The 25806-nt window shown below is 38.2% G+C and overlaps 1 protein-coding gene across 16 annotated transcripts in view; it reads left to right on the forward strand.

The window, feature by feature from the left end:
* SYTL5 (synaptotagmin like 5) overlaps nucleotides 1–25806 on the forward strand; it is a 242248-nt gene that overhangs the window by 186710 nt on the left and 29732 nt on the right. For 8 of the 16 annotated variants that reach the window (XM_015127172.3, XM_028842400.2, XM_028842399.2 and 5 more), the window contains exons 6-9: nucleotides 2850–2984; nucleotides 16139–16280; nucleotides 20980–21109; nucleotides 22821–22921. In XM_015127172.3, the coding sequence (XP_014982658.2) occupies nucleotides 2850–2984; nucleotides 16139–16280; nucleotides 20980–21109; nucleotides 22821–22921 (508 nt within the window). The remainder of the gene's footprint in view (nucleotides 1–2849; nucleotides 2985–16138; nucleotides 16281–20979; nucleotides 21110–22820; nucleotides 22922–25806) is intronic. The other 8 variants (XM_077988439.1, XM_077988444.1, XM_077988445.1 and 5 more) reach the window with 1 other exon arrangement.

Raw genomic sequence — 25806 nt, forward strand, 5'->3', positions numbered from 1 at the left:
AGGGAAGTTTTGATCTTTATTCCAGATGCCTCTGAAATGAAGACTCCTTAATTTTTCAAGTTTGATGTCACATCAGTGACCCAGAGGAGGTCAGAGACTCAAACAAAGTAACACTTTCTTATCATTCCCCTCAGGAAATGCAGTTTTAATACTTTTCAACAAGTAAATATAAGTCCTGTCTGACCTAAGCACAGAAGAGTTTTCCTTTCATTTGACATATCCGGTCGTGCACTATATGGTTCCCATTACTTATAGGTAGAAAGTTTCATGCCAGGGCCAGTCTATAAAGAGGTGACAACAGTTTCTGTTGTACAATGTCAATACTTGTACCCTCCAACCTGTGTGCTGATATATGATTTTATCCAAAATAAAGATTTATTAACTGAGCTTAAAGCATCATATTCCCTATTTAAAATTCAGGCTTCCTTAAGAAAAAAAGTCACATTTGGCCATCACAGTAACTTAGTTCAGTAAATGAATACAGGATATAGATGTCAAGTACTGAGAATAGGAATGGGAGGTACATAAGGGAGCAAGAAGGTTCTTTCAAGGGAGAAAAGTGGATCCCAAAATATAGGCTATAAGGACCAAAAGGAAACTGCATTTTTCAGTTTTTGTTTCTCAGGCAGCTATTGGCCAGTTTTTGTGGCTGAAGTAGTGAGAGTTCTAATATGCACCAAGTCATTGTATGGTCCTTTCTGTTTTTTTATTATTACTGAGATGGGGTCTTATTATGTTGCCTGAGCTGGCCTTGAACTCCTGGGCTCAAGCAATCCTCTTGCCTTGGCCTCCCAAGTAGCTGGTACTACAAGTCGTGTGCCACCATGCCTGGCTAACTTTATGGTCCTTTCCAGACAGCATTGTTTCATTCTCTCAGTAGAATACAAAGTGAGACGGCGCTAGTGTTAGAAGCTTTATCTGGCTGTACAAAATGTCTAGGGTTCTTTTAGAATCTTGGGCTGTCAGTGGGAATACAATCTAAATTTCATCTAACTCAAGCACTCATGACAAACCATGTTTTCATTGATGAGCAGAGATGAGTTGGAAAGATAGCCTAGAGTATCCTATGTATTCTATCCTATGTATTGACCCTTCCTACCATCTTGAGTTCATTTATCACTCTTTGGGTCATCCACAATGCTTTGTGCCTTTGCACCACCAATCATATTGCACTCTGACACCCCCTCAACACACACACACACACATACACGCACTTAATGGTAAGCTCCTTTAGTGGTAGACCAGTGGTTTCTTTGCTTCTGTGTTGCAGTATCTAGCATGGCACCTGACTCATCAAAAACAATCAATGGCTTGATTGAATAAGTAACTCAGAGCCCACAAATGCCTCTAGGAGTTGTCATTTGCAGACCCCAGCTCAGGCATCATAGAGTAGGTTACAGAATAGTGGACTTGGAGATGGGAGACAGTAACTAACTCGCCAGCACCATCAATTATGCAAATTCTGAATCATTCAAACCATTATAGCACTGGGTTGAGCCTTAAGTTCTGATTGTTCTCAGTCATCAAGGAATATAACATCTAGTTAGGGAGAAAAGGTACACACCTGAAAAGTTACTAAGTATAAAAGAATTGCAGGAAAATTTAAGATGGCAGCGTGAGCTTCCTAAAAGCCTTTCTAAAGCAGAGGAGGGTGTTCACCACAGAGATATCCTAAGGTAATAAATTACTGAGTACATATAAATAAATGGGTAGGTAATAAATGCCAGCTGAGTATAGGAGCCATCCAGAAAGACATCAAATTGTACATGAGACTTAAGGAGGAGATAAATGGGGTTCAGGATCGCAAAACGGAGGAAGAGTGACTCCAGGCAGAGGAGATACCTTAAATAGAGGACATGCATGAGGTGGTTCTCAGAGCAGCATACCTTGACATTATATTAAGTGCTATTCTCACCAAAGAAAAATGTAATTTTCTAGTAGATTGAAGCTTCAGATGCTTTGACAATGACACTATTCCAGGAGTCTTTGAAACAGAGACAACATGGTAGATTCTATTAAAATTGTGCCAGTGCCTTTGGAATCCATTTTTTTCTCTAGAAAACTGTAGAATGTAAATGAAGTGTATCTCCCAATGCCATTACAAAAAGGAATACAGCTTTGATTTTGTTATTAAAGTACATTTGGAAACACCCATGTTTTGGGCACACGGTATCCTGGATCAGGACTTTAAGTTCCTAAAAGCCTATTTTTGCTTAAATCCCAAATAATTTAGTGAAATGGGAATCTAATCAGATTTTATCCAACATGAGGAACAAGAATAAATGTCATGGAAGATAATAAAGGTGGTTTCCACCACATGAGTTTAGTCATTCGTTCCACAAGAGTTGGTTGGATTCTAGTATGTACCAGGCATCATTCTAGACTCAGGAAATCTGTCAAGGAGCAAGAAAGGCAGAGTCACTGCTCTCATGGAGCTGCAGTCTAATAAGTAGTTACCTCAGTTTGTCCAAGAGCGTCATCCTGGTTCCCCTCTCTGAGCAAAGCGAGTTCAAGCTCTCTATTCTCACTGTTCCTACAAACAGACCCAGCTCAAGGAATGCATCTCCGTTCTCAGGTGACAGTGCTGAGTTCTCAGAGTAGGCAGTCTTTTGCTTAGTAGTGACCGACCAGCAAGTGGTATGGTCTTGAGAGAATGGTGTAACCTTCTCCATTATCACCCTTGATACCGTATTGCAGAGGCACTGGGAACTCTCCTGATCCTCTCAGCCCTAAGGCTGCTTTATTGAAGAATCCTTTATTATTAAAAGTCCTAGAAATTGTATTCTTGAAATGATATTTTTAAATGCTTTCTTTCTTATCTAATTTTAAATACATATATATAATTTCAGATTTCTTCTTAGCAAGTTCAGATCAGCAACCAGAGGAGAAATCATAACTCCCAAAACTCAAAGTGGGCGGAGCTATAGCTTGGACTTAGACGGTCAACATTTTAGGAGTTTAAAGTCAGCTCCTGGTTCAGACAGGTAAGAGTCATACAGATTGAGCAATGAAGCAGATTGAGCAACCTGAAGATAAGGTTGATATACTCCCATTCATAGGGGGATTTTAGGTGTCTGTGAAATATTACCACTTGGAGAACTCCTAACACATAATATGAAAGTTCAGGAAGATATGTTTTAGTTGATATGGAAAGCACACACCCTACTTCTAGAATTACAGCTATTGGAATTGCTTATGTCACCTGCAGGGATGAAACTTTATGTTCTGATACTTGGGGCTGCAGTTCAAATGGAAATGTACGGGGCAGGTAAATGTTTTTCATTGACTTCTTGAGCTTTTTCTATTTAAGCTTCTGAAAAAAAGAAACCTCTGAGTGTCAAATACATTCCTTGCAGCTTTTAAAAAATTATTAATAATTTTACATTTGAATTGCATCAGAGACTTTTTCATAAATTTCACTTCCTTTCTAGTTCCACCTCTTCTGACTGGAGGAGGTTGTCAGTGGAGCCAAGTGAGAACGTCTTATCCACAGATCTATCACTTGTCAAGAAAAATAATGAGAAACACAAAGGATAGCCAAGAGCATAGTCATTTATATCAGGCGTGATTTTCTGTGTCCTGTTGGAGCATAGTCAAGACCTATTTTCATGGTTCGTGTATTATCGAAGCTAGCAATGAGAAAAAAATATCCACCCTCATATTTCACTGGTTTGTCCAACTGTTAACTCCCTTTCATTTGCTTGGATCTGGGGTAATTCTGCTAAGCCAGATAGTACAACTGGCAGATTTTTCTTTTCTCCTTAGGTTAGGAAGAATGCAAGCAGAATTGCATTCTTCCCTGTGATCCGTTTTAGAATGCAGACCAAAAAATTTCCTTAGAAGGGACACTATTTTGACTATTTGGTTATTTTTTCATGGTGACTCTCCATAGCTGTTTCTTTTGTCCCTATAACAGTCCTTTAAGCAAGCGTTACTTTATGTAAAACTATACAGAAAAAAAATTACAAGGAAACATAAAGTCATTTGTCACCCATTATCAAAATATTAGCACTGTATTCAGTATTTCCCAAACTTTCAAGAATACTGATATATTCCCTTTTATGATTACAAACTGTTAAGCTATGGTTGCCTTTATCCTTGAAATAGTTTCATTTGTCTTCCCTTGGGGTAGCTTCATGTTGTGTCCCACAAAAACTTTCTATAAAAATCTCATTTTGGCTGGGCATAGTGGCTTACGTCTATAATCCCAATGCTTTAGAAGGCTAAGGCAGGAAGATTGCTTTAGCCCAAGAGTTTGAGGTTACAGTGAGCTATGATAATGCCACTGCACTCCAGCATGGGTGACTGAGCAAGATCTTGTCTCTAAAAAATAATAATAAATAAATCTCATTTTTGTTTTTCATAGTTGGACTCCTGACTCTGAGATAGTAGTGGTCAAAATTATTTAGAGACAGTAAGCAACTAATTTGGTGTTCTTTTTGCTCAGCCTCCTGGGACTCCATGGATGAGCCACCTTGGCTAACACTTGAGGCTAGCATTTAAGAAAAACAATATATACGAAAAGACAAAAGACAACGTTCCTTGTTAAAGAAAAAAAAAAGGCTGCCACCCTAACAAAATTAGATCATGCTATTTTAAGTTATATGTCTTACAGTTACTCAACAAGAATAATAAGGGGCATGCTCTCCAGTATCAGTGCTTATACCGTAATGGAATCTGTCTGCCTGGGTTTACTTTTTGTGTCTTACCTACTGGTAGGTATAAATAACCAAAACTATAAAGCCATATGGACATGCATCACCAAATACTGGTATATTGACCCAGGAACATCTTGTTCTTGTTGTAAGCTGAAAGGAATTCCCTAAGTAGACTTTATCTTAAATTGTAAATACCTGAAATGGCTTACACATAGTCAGAACATTGTAGTCAGGAGTGCTTTGGCTTAAGCATGCTAAAAACAATGTTTTCCCATGAAGAAAGTGAGTAAAGATGCTCGGGAGATCAATAGAGCAAAATGTCCTTTCCCTTGAACGTGCATTTATCACAATGATGACTCCTTAATGAACTGCCACAGTGAGATGAGTTCCATTATTTCAAAATGAGTCCTTAGAAAATTGAGGCAGGAGGTAGCCCATCTTTTCTTAACTCCCATCATCTAAAGAGACTGTAAGATCCCAGTCTCTTTGGTCTATTGCCTGACCCAGCTTGCTAATAATTCCCCTTTCTCCTTTACAATGCATATTTTTTTTCCATGGATCATTGATCTTTTCCTGGAGCAGCTGGGCTTCGGCATTCCTTTTTAAAGCTCACATCATATAACAGTGTAAATGATGTTTTATCAGATGTCCAGTTGGCTTTATTTCTTTTCAGTAGTTTCAAAGCAGGGGAAAGTATGAATAGATTAAAGAAGCCCTAGCAGCCTCTCAGAAGAGCTTGTCAAATGGATGTTCACCAGTTGCTAGGGACTTGACACATGAGACAAAGAATATTTTTAGGAAAATAAATGTAAGCTCTAGTTAATAAACAGAATATTATTCAAGGTAGTGATTTTTAATCCCTACAAAGTTGTGATGAGCTGTCACTGTGGTATGATTTACAAGATCTCTAACTTAAGTCATGCTCTCCCAGAAACAGACGCCTAGGCAAGAATTTATAAGCAAGTGATTTATTATTAATCAAGCGATTCCAAGAGAAACCAGGAAGGGAGTAGGAGAGACAGAATAGAGAAGAGGAAGAAGCTAAACAATAGTGCTAGCTCCAGTGAGGTCTGAGGACTCAGCCTGATCCTGTAAGAGATTCTAGAGCATAAACTATATCCCTGAGCTTTCTCCACGTTGAGGAGCTGGACCATTGCACTCCTATACCAGTCAGTCATTGACCATGGCCTCCCTTGAATAGAGTCTCTAGACTTAGCAAATGAAGATACAGGATGCCCAGGTATATATAGTTGAGACTAACAACTGTTTTTTAGTATAAGTATGTTTCATGCAATATTTGGGACATCCTTATGCTTAAAAATTATTTTTTATCTGAAATTCAAGTTTAACTGCGAGTTCTGTATTTTATCTGACTACTCTTCTGTAGGGGTGAGGGGGAGACAAACTCCAGGGCATTTCTAGGCGTCCAGCTCCAGTGCTAGAGGGAATGCCTCTGAAGGTGGCAAGTGACATCCATTAGTAGAAAAGAACTCAGGAGCTAGGGAGGAGCATGCACAGCTGGTAAAAGGAATCTGAGGGAGACACCAACAATGTTATCTTAAAAAAAAAAAAAAAAAAGGAAAAGTAGAACTTTGAGCCTAAAATGTATTTTGTTCAGTAAAAGTGGAGGAAGAATGATGCTGTTTCTCAGTAACCTTTCTATCATGTCATTGGAGAATATGGCAATATTTACATGGACTGTGAACAGATGGTGGGACCTTGTTTGGTCTCGTAACCAACTAGGTTCTCACTTTCTGCCCTCCCACTCCTTTGCCCTACGCACACCAGTTTCATCCAGTTATTCCCAGTTGCTCTTCAGGGAGTCTGGGACTGATGATCAGTCTCTGTGAAGCTTCATAAGCTGCTTTGCTTTGGCTGTGATCCACCAAAAGCAGAGACCACACCATTCAAACCAGCCCTTAACTAGTTCTCATCCTCATTTCAAGCACTGCCCCTCTCTCTTTCTCTCTCTGTCCAGGAAATATGGCACTTCTGGTACTATCATGAATTTGAAGAATCATCCATTCCTCATATCTATTATTTTGGTAAAGTGAGTTTATTAAACCCATTCTATCACTAAATGATACCTTCTTTTTCATCAGAAATAAAATTATTCTCCTGTCCTGAATGTAATTTTCATTGACATCTTTGCAATTAAGGTGCCAATTAGGTGGCAACCTCTTACTAGAAATTTGAATATAGCAAGGCGGGAGTGTTTAACTCTGAGTCAGGACCACATCCGCAAAGTCAACAATGGTCTGTTTTGTGTATTAGATAAAACACTACATACCTAGTTGCTAATGCTAATAGCCAACTCCATTCCTTACCAGGCTTAAAAAATGTTCAAATGTACAGCATATCTCTGAAAGTACGTACATTTTATTCTATAATGATCGTTTTGTGACTCAACAGGATAAAGGCTGTGAGCATTGTCCTCCAAAGGAAAATTACTTTCACCTCTTTCCTGTGCCTTTCCCTCCTTTGTCACTGCTAATTCCTTTTTTTCCATTTTAATCTCCTTTGGGTAAGCTCAGCCCTCCTTACGGGGAGTGAGGGGTGGGCAATCAGAGCCACAAGCTGTAGCAAATGCTAACAGCCTAAAGCAATTTGCAAAACCATGGGGGCCCGAGAAAAGTGAATTTTAATTCCAGGGAGCAACTGACACATGATAAAACAGGAGGGGAAACATGAATTCACCAGAGTATTTTGTTATACTGTGACCATATCAGTGGGAGATACACAGTCTGAAGTTGCAAAAAAAAAAAAAAAAAAAAAAAAAGAACTTTAGCTAGAAACTTCTATTTAGAACTCAAAGCCATCCTTTTCTAAACTCATCCTTTGCCCACCATATGCACCAATATACACTTGATTTGGGTTCCTTTGGAAGAAAATCCTGACATAAGGATTCAAGAGTAAGTAATAAGTTCAGGATGTGGTCTAGGGAAACAGAGATAGGAGAGTGGGGAAATGAGCCAGGGAAGGGAAGAAGGCAAAAAGGATGTATCATTAATTAAGCCAGTTGCTATTGTGGGCAACTAGAGCTCCATCTCACTGGCCAATTCTAGAAAACAGTGCTGAACATACATCAGAGTTATCCAGTCAAGAGGTAGGGAATCTGGGGTATTTTTACAGCAGCTGTTCAAAATTTATTGAGGGCTGCTTCTAGGGCACTAACTCTCTGGCACTTCGACTTGCCCTGTTCACAGGGGCTCCATGCTCCCATGATTCAAAAAACTACTCAGGCAGGGAGTTCTGGGTATTCCCAATAACCAAGATTCTGTGGGTAGAGGTGAGTGCTGAGGGCAAATGGGCAGGGACACTGACAGAGTCTGCTACAACCTCCCTCCCAAACTCCTCTCAGACCTCCTTCAAAGATGCAGTTTGTCAGACCATTGTTCAGCCCCTGATTTCTGTTTACTTTATATTACCTGTGACTTTCCTCACTGTAATGTGAATAATGTGAGAAGGTATGGAGGCTCAGTAATTCAGCCACACCTATGCTTAATTCCTGTGATCAAATGATTGTAAGCCTGAAGCCTCCTCCTTGCTGTTTTGTCTGTTTCTCCAGTTGTTTCCCATGGATGCACTGTCTTGGCATGCTCTATTCCTGTGAACTAAATCTAACACATCCCCCTCCTCCAAATTAGTAAATTGCCCTTTTACTCACTGCTATCTAAATATGTATTATGTGACATGTTACGTTTCTCAGAGTAGCTAAGATACAATAGATGACCTTTCTTCTACAAATCATTGAGGAGCAGAGATATATGACTTGGTCATCTATGCATTCTATTCATACAAATGAATTCAACACACAGCTCTGCCAACATTATTGACGTAGTACTATATATGCCAGATGGTAAATGTGGAAGTTCTTAGACAGTAATACTGTTCCACCCTTTTATGAGCTTCCAATTTAGCAGGAAGGCTGGGATAACTAAACAAATAATTTAAATACAATATAATAATACAACTTTAAAAATATGTTCTACGTGCTATGAGAAAACCAAAGATAAGCATTTATCCTTCCAAAGGATTCAGGTAAGCTTCATTGAAATGATCCCTAAGCAGCTTTTAAGAAATGAGGAGGACTCGGCCAGGTAAAGAAAGATAGGAAGAGCATTGTATGCAGAGGAAATAAAAAGTACAAAGGAAAATAGACATAAGGCAGACTGCGTGTGCTGAAAAGAAACTGTTCAGAGTTTCTAGAGTATAAAAATTGAAGTATGGTGTACAAGAGATGAAGAGATGGAGAGGTAATTTGGACCAGGATGTAGATGTCTTTGGATGCCTTAATACCTGTCTTCTTATATGCAATATAACATCCTACTCAGAACGAGCGATTGGCAATTCTGAACTACTAAGTATGGAGTAAGTATTTGTTCCATTTAGTTGCTGAAAAGTGAAGTTCTGTTAAGCACTTCCTTTTTTGTGTGTCTATGGGAAAAGACACACGGGAGCTTTCTTCTTGCCCCCGACTTCTAATTGACCCCAGGCTTTTCATGGCTGCTGGCCTCTCTCCTCAAAACGGCTTCTGGTCATTATTTAGAAATAAGAAATTAGATCAGGATTTTAATGAGATGCTAAAAAACAAAAATATTATCACATGGAGAGTACCACCTGTTCTTAAGATCTATTTCTTCATACCCAGCTGGAGTCCCTTCCTCATGGTAACTGTCTCCTCCGTTTTAGAGGGAGTTTTCTTAAAGGAAACCAATCCATTAAGGAAACACTAAATGTTTTAAAACCACCAAACAAAGCAGCTTTTGTTTTATTAAGTCGAATTATAAAGCTATTTATATAATTAACACTAGGATTCATTTGGCACAATTTCATTGAGTGCCTACTACATTATACTACTCTTGTCCTCTTTCCAAAAAGGAAAAGGAAGATATGTGTGAGTAAGCCATATAAGGCCAGTGGCTTCAGGGGACATTGCAGCTATAGAAGCTGCTTGAGGAATTTCCATGTCTTTCTCATCTCTCTGCTTCCCTAATTCTGCTTTCAAGGGATCCTATGATGGCTCACTTGGGCCTAAGTGTAACACACAAACACCCAATACCTGAAATTTACTTCTTTTAGGTGTATTGGCTTCTCCAAAGAGTTTTGTTTTTAAATAGACTCATCTGTGTGTGTGTGTGTATGTGTGTGTGTGTGTGTGCGCCTGTGTGCATAGGCACTGTGGTGTTAATATATATATATATATTCTCATCTATAGTTCCTGCCTCCTAACTTCCATAGTCCTTGTTATGCTGTTGGGCCACTTTAGGCCTCAGAAAACATAATCTCTCGGACCTTCTACTGTCCTTCTTTCACCTGCCAAAGCAGGACTGTAACCTGATTGTGGTTCAAAAGACCCTCATTCTGGAGAACCCTGCCTCATAACCTAGAGGAAGGAATGCTACACAGAGAAACCAAGAAAAGCCTGAACAGACAGGCCTTGCTGGGTTTAGATCATGCACTTTCTGTCCAATCACATTTTTACACAGTTGTCAATCATGCCTATGTAATGAAGCCTCCATACAAGTACCCTAGACCAGATCATAAAGTATAATAAAAAAAATAATTAAAAAGTGTAAAAAAATCCAAGAGGACAGAGTTCGGAGAACTTCTGGATAGCCACAAATGTGGAGGTGCCAGAAAGGTGGTACGCACAGGGAGGGGGTGGAAGCTCTGCAGTCCTATCCCCATACCTCACCCTACGCATCTCTTTATCTGTATCTTTTGTAATATCCTTTATAATAAACTGGTCGATGTAAGTGTTTCCCTGAGTTCTGTGAGCCACTCCAGCTAATCAAACACAAAGAGGGGGTCATGGGAACCCCAAATTGAAGACAGTTGGTCAGAAGTTCTGAAAGCCCAGACTTGTGACTGGTGTCTGGGAGAGGACAGTCTTGGGGACTGAGTCCTCACCCTGTGGGATCTGACACTCTTTTTTAATAGATAGTGTCAGAATTTAATTAGAGGACACACAGCTGGTGTCTGCTGCTTGGTGTGTGGGGAAAAACCCCACACCTTTGCTCACAGAAGTCTTCTGTGGTGATTGATGATTGTTGTAGTACTGTGAGAGCAGAGGATAACCATGCCTAGAGTTTTTCCCCAAACTGGCATACACGCAGAGATCAACAAACCTTTTCAGTAAGGGTACAGCTAATGTTTTTGACTTTGTGGGCCATATGATCTCTGTCTCAACTACTCAACTTTACTGTGAGAACATGGAAGAAGTATAGACAATACATGAATGAATGGGCTGCCTGAATTGCAATCAAATTTCATTTATGGGCTCTGAAATTTGAATTTCATATAATGTTCCTGTGTCACAAAATATTCTTCTTTTGACTTTTTTCAACTATTTAAAAATGTAAAAATTACTCTAAGCACATGACTATATAGAAACATTTGGTGGGTCCAAATATGTCCACAGGCCATAGTTTGCTGATTCCTAGTGCAACACATTCACTCACTAAGACAAAGTGTCCTTCCATGTATCACAGTCTGAACCACAAGGACAACTTAGCTCTTTTCACGTCAGTACTGCTGAATTAAAAAAAAAAAAATAGTGGTAGAAGGGGAGGGAACAATGCAGGTGGAGAGATGTCTGAGATCAATGAACTTTTATCCACAGCTTAGCACAGTGGTTTTCAGCCTTGGCTACATATCGGAATCACCTGGGGAGTTTTAAAACATGCTGGCACCTAGAACCCACACCCAGAGAGTCCCATGTGACTAGCCTTAGTATAGTCTGGACATGGGCGTTTTAATAGCTCCCCAGGAGTTTCCAATGTGCGTCTGAGGATGAGGGCCACTCATCTCACATAAGACTATTAATAAAGACACAGCACTTGGGGATCACCAAAGACTAGAAGATCGAGCTACATTCATTTTTAGTTAATCTCTTTCCCAGTTAGCAGGCTCATCTCACTTTTTAATTGCAGTCTCTGTTGGCCATCTTTCCTGCATATTCACTGTAGATCCAAAATAACTGTAAGAAGTTAGGAAAGCTCATAAACCTCAGAAAGAATATTGTGCATTGTCTCTGTGTTGTGTTGCACATTAGTCTCATCGTCCCAGTGAGTTTTAGGATCTCTCAGGTTCGTGCTGCCTTAGGAGAGCACACATTTAACCATATGGGAACAGGCTCAACACTGTCAGTCACCCTGGGAAGGTTGGATCCTGGGAAATTGTTTCCTGGCTACAACTCCTAGGAGACCTTTATGTAAAGCAGAAAGGCAACTCATTACATTATAATCTCTGCCCCCTACCCTTGGATCCTCTGTCTAGAAATGGATATATCTGGGAAGCTGTTATCAAGATTTTTGAGCAACATGGTGCCGTGCTGAACCCCTATTAACTTCAATAGGGAAGCTGCCAGGTTCAAAAAACTCAGAGCCAGCAATCGAGACATACGATTTTATTAGCATCTTACACACAGGGAAGAGTCCAGCAGTGGTGGGCTGGGCAGGAAAACCACAACTGCTTGCAAATAACAATGTAGTTTATATAACATTTTCACTTAAAACCTTCCCCCTAAACAACCTCCACCTGGAAACCTTCATTTAACCCAAAACTCGGGGCCTCAGTCCCTGGTATGGCCCGTGTTCCATGAGAAGGGCCAGGGGCTCAGATGGTTTTCATAGGTAAGAAACAAATCTCAGGGCTGGCCACTCCTGAGTTCCCTAGCTTGGAACAAACATTCATATGCATCTGCCATACAGGGTCATTGTAAGAGTATACTGAAATTATTGCTGTTGGATGTGTTTACCCTACCCATGGAATTAGAGATAACAAAACAGAAGGCTTTTAAAGTATATTTCATAAGGTAAAGTAAATGAAACTCTTTCCTAATCTGGAAAATGTGTCTTTCAGCAACTCAGAATATCCAAACTCCCAGACAGTGACATATCCCCACATTTGGGCCTTTTAGAATGAGATAAATGTATCTCTTTCTTGCCAGTTTTTACTTAACCACATTTTAGCTTGAAGGTTTGTTGGCACTGATTTATCATACCTTTTATTTAAATCTAAGTAACATGATAGCTGAATCAAAAAATTGCTTTTTCTTAGTTGACCTTTAAACTTCACAACTTTAATTTTGACTTGACATAGCTTTTATCCTTTTCCAATTTAAGTGGCAAAGATTCATGTATTTTATGTCATATTTTACATAACTTCTAAATGAGTTGGCACCCAAATATTTATGACAATATGCCTTATTAGACTAAACCTTTTCCGAATTTAATCAACTGGAAAAAAAATTTTTGAGAAGCTCACAATAAATGTCAGGGACAAATGTGAAAGTCTATGTCATTTTTGAGATAATGCTGCTGGCAATGATAATTTGCAGTAGCTGACTTACAATCACAAGAATTTTTTCCTTATTATAGGATAACCTCTTGAATGTCACCACCACAATTAATCAACTTCTGCCAGAGCTTCTACATAAGTAGCACTTTTGGTTTCAGCAAGGCTAATCCATGATGAGGCCTTTCTCAAAATCACCTGGCTCTGGGAGGACCTTCCACACACACACAGGCAGAAATACCCACATGAGTCCCTTTGGTTCATAACTTCTTGGCTCATTTCTGCAAGATTCACCCCTGCCCTTTCTTTTTTTTTTTTTTTTTTTTTTTTTTTTTTTTTTTTTTGAGACGGAGTCTCACGCTGTTGCCCAGGCTGGAGTGCAGTGGCGCGATCTCGGCTCACTGCAAGCTCCGCCTCCCAGGTTCCCGCCATTCTCCTGCCGCCTCCTGAGTAGCTGGGACTACAGGCGCCCTCCACCAGCGCCCGGCTAATTTTTTGTATTTTTAGTAGAGACGGGGTTTCACTGTGGTCTCGATCTCCTGACCTTGTGATCCGCCCGCCTCGGCCTCCCAAAGGGCTGGGATTACAGGCTTGAGCCACCGCGCCCGGCCTCTGCCCTTTCTTTTTAAAGAAGATTTTACCTGAAACAGTAGGGAGATGTATTTTTGTGTTAACATTGTTCTAGAGAACCTATGGTCACAGTACAGCATCAACGGGAAAGTCTATATGCCTCTCCTAAGTAGGACCTCTGAGATGAGCGGAAATACTTGGAAGGGTACAAATGTGGCTAACTGTTGTCAAATGTAGAAATGTCATGCTCCAGGTAGAAGGGTTCAGGAAAATCACCAAGGAAATTAGAGTTCCAAAGTGTATCAATTTACTTAATCACAAAATTTTACTCTCTTGTTGTCAGAATCAACAGACACGGTCTTAGACATCTTCTCAGCTGAGTCCATAGTACTATAATTTACTTATAGTGCCATCTCTACAAAGAGGAAGCCAGAGATCCTTTCTGCAGAGACTCTTTAGTAAAAAAGAAATGCCACCCTTTAGTAACCACTCTTTAGTAACATAGAAAATTTTCATAATTCTCATAATCAAGTCCCAAGAAACTAACTCCTAGCTCCTTGTTCCTTTGATTATCTTCTGTTTGATAGTTCACTCTATAAATGCAAAACCTGCCAGGCTGTAATGACTTGTTCTTAGTGAAATGATGAGTAAGCAGTATGAGAAACTAGAATGGTCACAGGCTTTGGGTAGACTGATAATAATGTTTTTATGCTGATAGCATGGTGGTTTGTCGGTGTGTGTATGCATGTGTGTGTGTGCACACATACATGTATGGAATAATTATTTAACCTCTCCAAGACTCAATTTCTTCATTTAAAAAATATTAAATAATATTCTAAAACACATTTTACAGGGATATTGGGGGATGGAAAATGGCTAACGCCTAGAAGATACTAAGTAAATGCCACTGCTATTCATGATTATTGAAGGTAGTGGTAGCTGGTAATGTGGTCCAGGACAAATTTGGTTTTGGTGACTTCTCTGGTGCACAGCTTTGAAAACACTTAGGAGTTGTGGTTGACAGTTCTATCCAATGGTCATTGCCTATTCTTCTGCCTGATTTGTCTTCTAGTAATGATATGTGCACATTTAAACATTTAAACATTCTTTTAAAAAATATTCCTTTATTCTATTTAGTCTTTCCTCTTATTGGCTTAACTATAAGTCCTCATCACTATTAACCACTGCTGGTATGCTTTACTAATAAGATGTGTACTATTTTTTTTTTTTAGACGGAGTCTCGCTCTGTCGCCCAGGCTGGAGTGCAGTGGCGTGATCTTGGCTCGCTGCAAGCTCCGCTTCCCGGGTTTACACCATTCTCCTGCCTCAGCCTTCTGAGTAGCTGGGACTACAGGTGCCCGCCACCTCGCCCAGCTAGTTTTTTGTATTTTTTAGTAGAGACGGGGTTTTACCGTGTTAGCCAGGACGGTCTGGATCTCCTGACCTCGTGATCCGCCCGTCTCGGCCTCCCAAAGTGCTGGGACTACAGGCGTGAGCCACCACGCCCGGCCAGATGTGTACTATTATATGTGCATTTGTAACTTATTAAGACAGTAACTGAGAGAGTAAAACTCATAAGGACTTCTGTTTTACCACTTAGCGTATTTTGTGCCTACTGAGGAAAAAGGATAAAATGGGAACAAACACTTCTCTTAAACTGCAATTTGTCAAAATTTATGTTGACTTATGAAGCACATTTAATAAGAAAATTGTGAACACCTCAAGGGCAGGAACTGCTTTTTCATTTATTGTTATTGGATTGAATTGAATCGTTTTAGCACACATGAAAGTGATTCAAGCTCATTTACCAAATGTCATTATTTTTGTACCATATTTATTAAATGTCCACCATGAATTAGACACTAAAACAACACAGAGAAATGAAATATAACTTCTAATCTTTGATTAAATATGTATTGAGTGGCTTCTTTGTACTAAGTCACTACAAAGCTGCTGGAGATACATGATAATTATGGCATAGACTCTGTTCCCAAGGAGTTCATAGTTTAATGAAACACCCAAGCTCTCATATGTGGATCCACTAGGGAGCCAAACAAGACATTGTGCCGTCAAGTACTAAATACAGTAGTCAAGCAAAGACCATAAGTCAATAGGAACTGAGTGGAACAGAGGTTGACAAGGCTTCTGCCTGACAGGAAAGGCCTAATGGGGAAGGCTGGACTTCATTTGCCTTTGAAGACTGAGAAAGATTTGCATAGACGGAGAGTGGTTAAGAGGGCATAACAGGTGGAGAAAAGGTAAGAAAAGGCCTCAGGAGGTGGAATTCAAGATGGCGAGTTGAGAAAATGGTAAGGAACCAAACTGGCTGAGAGAATGCTGGTAAGCAGAAGGAAACAAAATCAGAAAGATGGGGTGAAGTTTAATTACAGTGACCCTGGAGTCAGGCAAATGGAGACAAATCTAGTGATACCCTCAGGGTCTTTGAGGAGGAAGGTGACATGATAGTTTCTGAGCAGTTCCAGTGTGACTCTTGTGAACTCAGTGTGGTTCACATGTTCTTATCAGTTTCCTCGTCAGCTTTACTCTGCCTGTGTATTTGGTTGCTGCTCTGCTTCCATGTTAAAGTCAGAATATGCTTTCTCATTTAGGGGAAGCACTGGCTCATCAGATCTCAATGACCAAGAAGCTGGTTCTAGGACCCCAAAGAGCAGTAGGAGCAGTGGTGTCACCCCAGTCACTCAGAGGTCTCCAGCCCCAAGCACACGAAGTGTGACCTCAGTCATTAGTAGAGTAAGTATACAAACCTGATGAACACTGTATTAGTTCGTTCTCATACTGCTATAAAGAACTGCCAGAGATCGGGTAATTTATAAACAGAAGAGGTTTAATGGACTCACAGTTCCGCATGGCTGCAGAGGCCTCAGGAAACTTACAATCATGGCAGAAGGAGTCTGTCAAACACTTGTAAAACTATCAAATCTCGTGAGAACTCACTATCACCAGAATAGCACAGGGGAAGGCTCCCTGATGACTCAATCATCCACCACCAGGTCCCTCCCTCGATACATGGAGATTGTGGGGATTACAGTTCGAGATGACATTTGGGTAGGGACACAGAGCCAAACCATATCAGACACGGAGTCTCTGAAATTCAACCTCACCACTGCATCGTGGCTAGGTTTCAACTCTCTATATATCAGAGCATGTTCTTTATGCTCTTTAAAGGTAGAAGCTTCATCAGGACTGAACCTCCTGCATCTTAGCTCCTGGAAGGAAACCCAAAGTGAAAAAGGGAAGGGAAAGACCAGATTCAAAGGTAGTACTTGTATGATGGAGGTTTAAATTGCTATATGGTTTAAATAAATATAGAACATTTTAGAAGGCTCCGATTTTGATCCTCTCTGTTACTCTTTAGAGAAAATATTCATAGGTTGAGTGCACAAATTTTTCCAAACTGTTTTAAATCTGGAAAAGTAGAACTGTTATCTAGTTTTTAAAGTAGAAATTTTTATAGTTTTCTATACATCTGTTAAAATAGGGGGTCAACATATAATGAAGGCTTAAATTGTATTTTATATATATATATATATATATGTGATCAATTATATTTTCTATTGGTTTTCTCTTTTAAAAGAATATGAAAAAACTATTTTGGGAAAAATGTTCTCTTTTATTAAATATTCCACTGGAAGTTGTATTTGGAATGAATTAGCATATACTAGATTTTTTTATTTAGCAGGAAGCTCCATCCATTGCTGGCATCTATATTTGATAAATCTTTATGTGAGCAGTGAGTTCATACAATACAAACAATTTTTGACTCAACCAACATTTAATGAGAACCTACTATATAACAGACTCTAGTCAAGCAAAGACTTGAAGGAAGTGAAAGAATTAGCAATGTAGTTTTCTGGGGCACGGTTTTCCACCAGGCAGAGACAGCACTGATATTTAGCAGGTACATGCAGGGAAGGCTGCTCCACTTCCTTGTAGCTGGCCTCCATCTTGATTGGTCAGTGCCCTTGCTCAGCCAGTTTCTAAAATATTTTTAATGCCTCTAGAAGAACAGCCAGTGTGGAGCCCCTGAGGTGGGAGCACACCTGGTATGTTCAAGGAAGAGGAAGGAGGCCAATGCAGCTGTGGTGAGTGAATGAGGCAAAGTGAACTAGGAAATGAATCCAAAGAGGTCATAGGGCTGGAGAGAGCCTTGAAGAGTGATGTGTGCAGTCAGCATTCACACTGATTAAGATGGGGGAAACTGGAGGTTTTACAGCAGAAGAGTAACATAATCTGCCTTCTCTTTAAGCAGGATTTGGGGGTTGTGCTGAGAACCAGCTGTAGAGAACAAGAGTGAAAGCCAGAAAAGCAATCAGTAAGCCATTGTCATACCCCATGTGAGAGACTGGGTTTTGAAACAAAGAGATAGTGGAGGTGGCGAGTAGTCAAATTCTGTTAAGGCATTCAGACAGACTGAACAACAATAATAGATTTATTTAAACATTTATAGTCTAACTTGTAGTTGCTAAGATAAAAGGCATATTTAAAATTTCATAAATATTTATGCTAAGGTCAGCAAGCCATTTCTGTTCAATAGCTAGAAAGGTGCATGGATAGTTGACGAATACACTCAACTCTTGGAATCTAAAGAGGAATGATATTCAAACTACTTAGTGACCAGTCTGGCAGGGACGTTGAGAAATCACAACAGACACTGGCACAAGGCTGGGGCAGTATCCTGGGGACCCTTCCATGTCATGCACTAGATCTGAATTATGGGGAGACCTGGGCTTATGGATGAGGGTGAGCACAGGGAAGTGGGGGGTGGACTGGGAGTAGTGCTGTTAATCAACTGGCACAGAAATATTTTTAAAAATTTTACATCTAGTACAGTTGTCCCAGTGGGTGGCAGCTGACAATCAGTCCAATGACCAATAGTTAATCAAGTTTATTCTCACAACAAAGTTTATCTTCCTACATACAATTTGAGATTATTAGGGGGGGAAATCACCCTTTTCATGTGCTAATACCCTCAAAACTAACAGCCCCTACTTGTGTATTTCTTTAACAGCGCCCAGATTTCCCCAACAGAAATTCCCTGCAATTTAGTAGACTATATGTACATATATGTAGGCAGTGCCTATGTTGAGCTCATTCTTGCAATCTACATGGTCTAAGTTGGTCTTTTCTAAGAGAAAAAAAGAGAAACAAAGAGAAGAACTTTCTATTGAATAAAAACAAGACAGCACAGTAGTTTATGAAGTACATTTGCTCTTTCATTATACAGGGAAGTATATAGCCTTAGATGGGAAGTATATAGCATTAGATGATGAACAAGGTAACAACTTCTCAATTTCTCCCATTTCTTAGCATCTCTTTGTTTCAATGTTCTTTTCTGCTTTAGCATGAAAGAAAATATATTAGTCAGGGATCTCCACAGGGATAGAACCGATAAGATATATGCAGATATATATAAGGGAGTTTATTAGGGAGAATTTGTTCACACAATTACAAGACAACGTCCCACGATAGGCTGTCTGCAAGTTGTGGAAAGAGAGAAGACAGTAGGATGGCTCAATCCAAGTCCAAATGCCTCAAAACCAGGGAGGCTGACAATGTAACCCTAGTCTGAAGCTGAAAGCCCAAGAGCCCCTGGGAGGCTGCTGGTGTAAGTCCCAGAGTCTAAAGGCTGAAGAACCTGGAGTCTGATGTCCAAGAACAGGAGGAGAGGAAGCCAAGTGTCTGGTGCAGCTTGGGAAGAGAAAGAGTGAGCAGACTTAGCAAACAAGCTGCTTATCCCTGTTATTTCATGTGCTTTGTTCTAGCCACACTGGCAGCTGATTGGGTGGTGCCCACTCCACACTGGGAATAGGTCTTCCTCTCTCAGTCCACTGACTCCAATGTCAGTCTCCTCTGGCAACACCCTCACAGACGCACCCAGAATAATACTTTATCAGCCATCTAGGCATCCCTCAATCCAATCAAGTAGATACCTAATATTAACCATCACAGAAAACTTTTAGAGCATGAAAGTCTCTAACCTGTCCTCTACTATGATGTAACCTATTAATTTTAGACTTGACATCCTGAACCTCTGGGGTATGTATTGCTTGTTAATGACACTGTAATATTAATTGGCCTATTATTGCACAATACTAATGATACTCACAGATCACCTGTGGGAAAACTTGCCATTAACATAATTGCCTCCAAGGAACTTGGTCTTGCTTCATTAGAGGACTCCATGTGTGAACAACTTTTTGAAGAGGTTGAAAATTGACCTAAACTAATTTATCAAATTGACCTCTGTCACACTCTTGATAAACTTTGCTTGTCTATGGCAATTAGAGGAAGTTAGAAGCTATATACCTCCTGCTACAGGGATTATATGTTGGAGAATAATAAGATACTAAAAACAGTCTAAATTGAAACTGAATCAATTAGCATGTTAAGCAAGTGAAAGCCACATTTCACTGTAGTGAGTTCATCAAAGTGTTCCTGAATGTCTAAGATATGGGAAACAGGGAGGAAATTCTTCCTCTAGGGTTTCAAAAGGCACTTTTTGATTGTTTATAGAAGGGAGAAGTGAAAAATCTGTTTTAGATTTGATCATTATCATACCATGATGTAATTTGAATGGGCACTTAACCTCAGCCCAGTTCTGGAAAGGTCCAAACTTTGTTATAGTTGTTGTTTTAACACTCAAGCAAGCTTCAGATGAGGCAGCAGTCAAGCCCTGCCTTGGTCTATGGCAGGGCAAAGGTCACAGACAAAGTTGGGTCTATGGTCATGGGCAAAGTTGGGACAGAATTTTCTTTAACATGTGTTACAATAAAAGCAAGTCCCAGACTGAATTCTGCCACATGTACAAGCATTTGTTAACAAGCAGACACCACACAAAAGAATACTATTCCTGTGAACTTGGGAAGTTTTCTCTCTTTATCTTTTTATGAACATTGATAAGTACCAGGCATGAAAGTCATTCCAAAATAGATGTAACCATCCATATTCTGACCAGCCAGCCTTCTAGATGGAAAAGGTACATGGTGTTCTGTTAAATGGGAGTGGAAGAGGTAAGGGATGGTTGAAGAGAGGGTATGTTGAAAGAGGGAACAAAATAGGACCAAACAGAGTTTTAAGCCTGAATCTTGCCAGATTATTATACATAGTTCATATAAGATTGAGGGTACCTGTATAATCTTTCTTATTAATCATATATTAGAACACTCATTAATTTGGGGAATGAGAAATTGTCCAGATACCTTTTGCACTAATTAACAAACCTCTTGGAATAGATTTTGGATAGCAATTATTGATGGTAAATTTTGGAGTTACATGGACTCCTGGTGAGGGTCCTTCAAATGTCAGTTAGGTCCTCCTAAATAGTAATACCTATAAAGGTGTTTATACTGGAGTATATTTTATATAGATGAATTTTGTAGTAAATTACAGTCAGTATAATTTGTTTTTCTCATTTTTACTTTGTGGGAAGGAGTATGGTTTTGAAAATTCCACAGATTTGGCTGCTCTTGAAGGTACCTCTCAGGAGTTCACAAAGAGTCACCGCAGAAACACTTCTGGCACACCTTCCATAGCAGTGTCTGGAACCTCTCTCTCCTCAGGTGGGTATTTACAACGTGCCTACTCTGTTGTTTAAAATGACTAAAACTAATGGAATTGACTGATATGTATGGTATTAAATGGATGTCTCATACTTTAAAAAGTAAGCATCCCTTCTTTGACCTATGGTGGTAGGCCACTCCATAAGAACTGCTTGAAGATAGACCCAGGTAATGCTTTGGGCACCTTACGTTTGTGAAAATTCCACTTATTTAGTATATACTCTTGCCAGGCATCATCACCGAGTTTCAGTGCTACATCAGAATATCAATATTTGAATGTAGGGAATATAAACGGTTCCAAGATACATTTGATATGACAGATAAGAACACTAGCTCAGAGTTCAAGGAAATGGTAGTTCAATTGACATAGTGGTCAGAAGTTTCCTACATAAAGACAAAAGAAAATCATTCTGTGGTTTAAATAAGAAGTTATTTGCAAGCAGCACTAAGATATTAATAATTACCCCTTTCATTTGCATAGTACACTCAAATATGTCATTTTACTTCATTATCATGACTGTCCTCTGAAGCAGCTATTATTCATTTTGAAATGTTAATACCTATGACTAAGAAAATTCTTCAGAGAAATTTGTCATAATTATGAATCTTATGTCCCATGCATGGAATAAAAATCATGATGAAATCTTCAACATTAAAAAGTTACGTGTTCCTAATGATGACATATGCATAAAGCCTAAGGCAGGATTCTGTATGCTGAATTGAGGAGTCTGTTCTAGCCAGCCAGCTCCCAAAGGGTTTTCTAAATGTGTGTGGTTATTGCTACATTTTGCTCAGGAGTAAAAAAGCTGTTCACCTGTTAATTAAAATTTTAAACTAGTTTAGAAACCAACATCATAGGGTCTACTTCTATTACTACTTCGACTCAACAACTCCTGTTAATTGAGTACATACCCTGTGTCAGGCCTATGCTAAGCACTTCTGCATTATTTTTTTCATCAATTCAAACTTAAGTACTTGATTACTCTCTCCAATCTTTCTCATTTAAAAGTAACTATATCAATCTCAGTAGTGCTTTGGTATAGAACTATTTTGTGGAAATAAGCTGCGCTGACTTGGTAAGCTGTCTACAGCATTACTAAGAGGTGTATTGCTCTGTAACTTATATTTTCAAAACTGAAAACAAGATGTTCTTCTGATGAAAGAATGTTTTGGTCCCTTAAGAAATAGAACTTCCTCTCGTTGCATCTACAGCGTCTCCTCTTTGTGTGAAAGGAACTTGCTATATCACTTCAAAGTGGCAGTTTAGAATCAGTTGCATTGAATTTTATGTCAAATCTGAAAACACAGTGAATTCTCTAAATATTGCAAGCAAGAATTGTTAAGGTTTTATTTTTTTCTAAATTTAAGGGCCCAGTCTAAGAGAGTTTTTTAAAGTCTAGGAGCAAAGCAGTTGCCTTAAACAGCTTAAAACATAGCATTTTACAGTAAAACATTTAACCTCCTGTGATAGAAGGAAACATGAACACATAAGTGTAATTTGGTCCAAGGCAATTACCAAAATATTATTAAAAATGGAAGTATGTTGTCATAAACAGCATGAAGTTACTGACTCCGACTGTTGCTTTCATGGCACATTTATGATCTGTGCCTAAAAAGAACTGAAATAAAGGTGAAACACTCACAATAAAAAATGAAATCTTCTCACAAAATATGATGACTCACGTCTTTCTTTTTCCTTTCCACCTTCCAGATCGGAGTCGATCTGAGTTAGATTTGAGTGAGTCATTTACAGAAGACTTAGAGGATACAGTAAGCATAAGAAGCAAGTCTGTCCCTGGGACTTTAGACAAGGTAAGTTGGATGAAACTATAATGATGAGGAGGAAATAAGGGCATAATCTTGCTGCAAGTGGTTACACTTTTAGGTGATGATGAGTTGAGAGTAAAGAGAGGATATACAATCATCTCTTCTTGTTAGTCTTCACAGTCAACGCATAAACACAGAAAGAATAACTTAGAAAACGTAATGGTTAATCATGTTAATGAGTGAAGGTTATGTCTAAGAAAACACATGTTGGGGATTTTGGTTTCCGGCTAAAGGCTTATCACTTAATCTAAACCTGGGAAATAAGGGATCCTAGCATTTTCCTAAGCCAAATATTATTAGGCATATCTGATTACTTATTTATATGAACATTGCTATATCTCAAGTTACCACTAATAAATTCACTTCTAAACTGAGACAAAATTATGCGAAAATTAATGCTTCAGTGAACTCATTTCTAGAATGAGAAGGTTAAATTAGATTATTGTAAAGGTTATTTCCCAGTCTAATATTCTGATATTCAGATTTCTGTAATTGCTATAATAAAATTTGGACTCCTTGGAAGAAATAGAACACAAATGTAAAATGGTATTGATAGTTTTTCCAAAGCAAAATAGGAAACTTAGAGTTATAAAATGAAATAACATTTTCTATAGTACAAAAAACTGGGAAAATACTTTAAAATCTACCTCCAAAAGAGAGGTAGGCAGTGAGATCAAATTATTTCAAAGCTTACTCATGTTCAACCTTTAAAGAATTACTAATTCCAACATTATTAAACTATTAAACTATTCCTGATCTTAGAAAACCATTAAAATCTTTACATTCATTGTATGCAGCCAGTATAATCTTGACACTGAGACTTGATTTTTAAAATAGTTTAAAAAATAAAACTACAAGTCAAACTAGTTTATGAATATATATGCAAAACTTTAAATATAATATCAGTTAAAATCTAGCAGTGAATAAAAATAGCAATAAGTAAGTTTTATGCTAAGTATGGGTGGAAGAATCAATCTATATAAGAATATTTGTCAGCATAATTTACATCAATATACTAAAGAAGAAAATGACATGATTCTGTATGTAGAAGATATTAAAGGATCTACAAAAATATGACTAGAACTGATAAGTTCAGCAAGGTTGCAGGAGATAAGATCAATACACAAAAATCAACTGTATTTATATATACTAACAATAATCAATTGGAAAATGAAATTAAGAATATAAGTCCATTCATAATAGCATGAAAAATAATTTTCAAAAGTAAGGAATAAATTCATTTTTAAAAGTTAAGACATGTGCATTGAAATTAACAAAAATATTTCTGAATTAAAGGAGACCTAAATTAATAGAAATATATTCTGTGTTAATGGATTAGAAGATTCAATATTTTTAAGATGGAAATTCTCTCCAAATAAATGTATAGACAATGCAAACCCATCAAAATACAAGCAGGATAATTTCGTAGAAATAGAAAATATGATTCTACCATTTATATGAAAATATATGGGACCCAGAATAACAAAATCAATTTTAAAGAGCAAAGTTGGAAGATTTATACTACTAGATTTAAAAACTTACCCTACAGTTATAGTTATCAGTACAACACAGTATTGACATAAGCATTGGCAATCAATGCAATAGAATTGAGATTTCAGGAAAATAAAAAAACTTTATGGCCAATTGATTTTTGGTACTTGAGTGGGGGAAAGAATAACCTTTTCAACAAATCATACTGGGACAACTGGATATCCAAATACCACAAAACATAAAAGAACTTTGACTCTTAACATATACCATACAGAAACCAAGTAACGCAAAATGGATTATAAACCTAAATGTAAGAAGTGAAACCATAAAATTCTAAAAGAAAACCTAGGAGAAAATCTCCATGACTTTGAGTTAGGCAAATAATTCTTAGATATGGCACCAAAAGCATGACGCATGTGTTCAAGAAAAAAAACACCGATAAATTGAATTTCATCAAAATGAAAAATGTTTACACTTCAAAAGACAACATTACAGACATGAAAAGTCAAGCCACAGACTGGAAAAATATTTTCAAATTATATATTTGTTAAAGGACTTGTATCTAGAACATATTTCTTAAAACCCTTATATTCGATATCAAAAAGACAAATAATCATATTAGATAATGGGGAAAAGATTTGGATAGACATTTAATCAAAGAAGATTTTCAAATGCCTAATAGCCACCTTAAAATATGTTCAGCATCATTAGTTATCAGAGAAACAAAAATTAAAATCACAATGAGACACCACTTCACATCCCCTTGAATGAATGTGATTAAGAAGACATAATAATAAGTGTCAATGAGGATGCAGAGAAATTGGAACCCCCCTACATTGCTAGTGGTAATGCAAAATGCTACCTACAGCCATTCCGTAAAAGAGTTTCACAATTTCTTTAAAAATTAAACATAAATTTACTACATGACATAGCAATTCTGATCCTAGGTATCTACCCAAGAGAAATGAAAACGTATGTCCACATAAAGACTTACACACGAGTGGTTATAGCAGCATTATTCGTAATAAACAAAAAGTGAAAATAATACTCTGGTGAATAGATGGAATACAATAATATATTATTCAGAAGTAAAAAGAAATGAAGTACTGACACATACTACAACATGGATGAACCTTGAAAATATTATGCTAAGTGAAAGAAACCAGGTGAAACTATATATCATATAATTATATTTATATGAAATGTCAATGAAAGGAAAATTGATAGGGAGATTAAAGCAGTGTAATGGTTGCCAGGGACTGAAGAAGTAGGGACTGACTGCAAACAGGCATGGGGTAACTTATTGGATTGATGATATACTAAAACTGGATTATGTTGATGTTTGCTCAACTCTAAATTTGCTAAAAATCACTGAATTG

Source organism: Macaca mulatta, chromosome X (genome assembly GCF_049350105.2).
Source record: "Macaca mulatta isolate MMU2019108-1 chromosome X, T2T-MMU8v2.0, whole genome shotgun sequence".
Lineage (NCBI taxonomy): Eukaryota > Metazoa > Chordata > Mammalia > Primates > Cercopithecidae > Macaca > Macaca mulatta.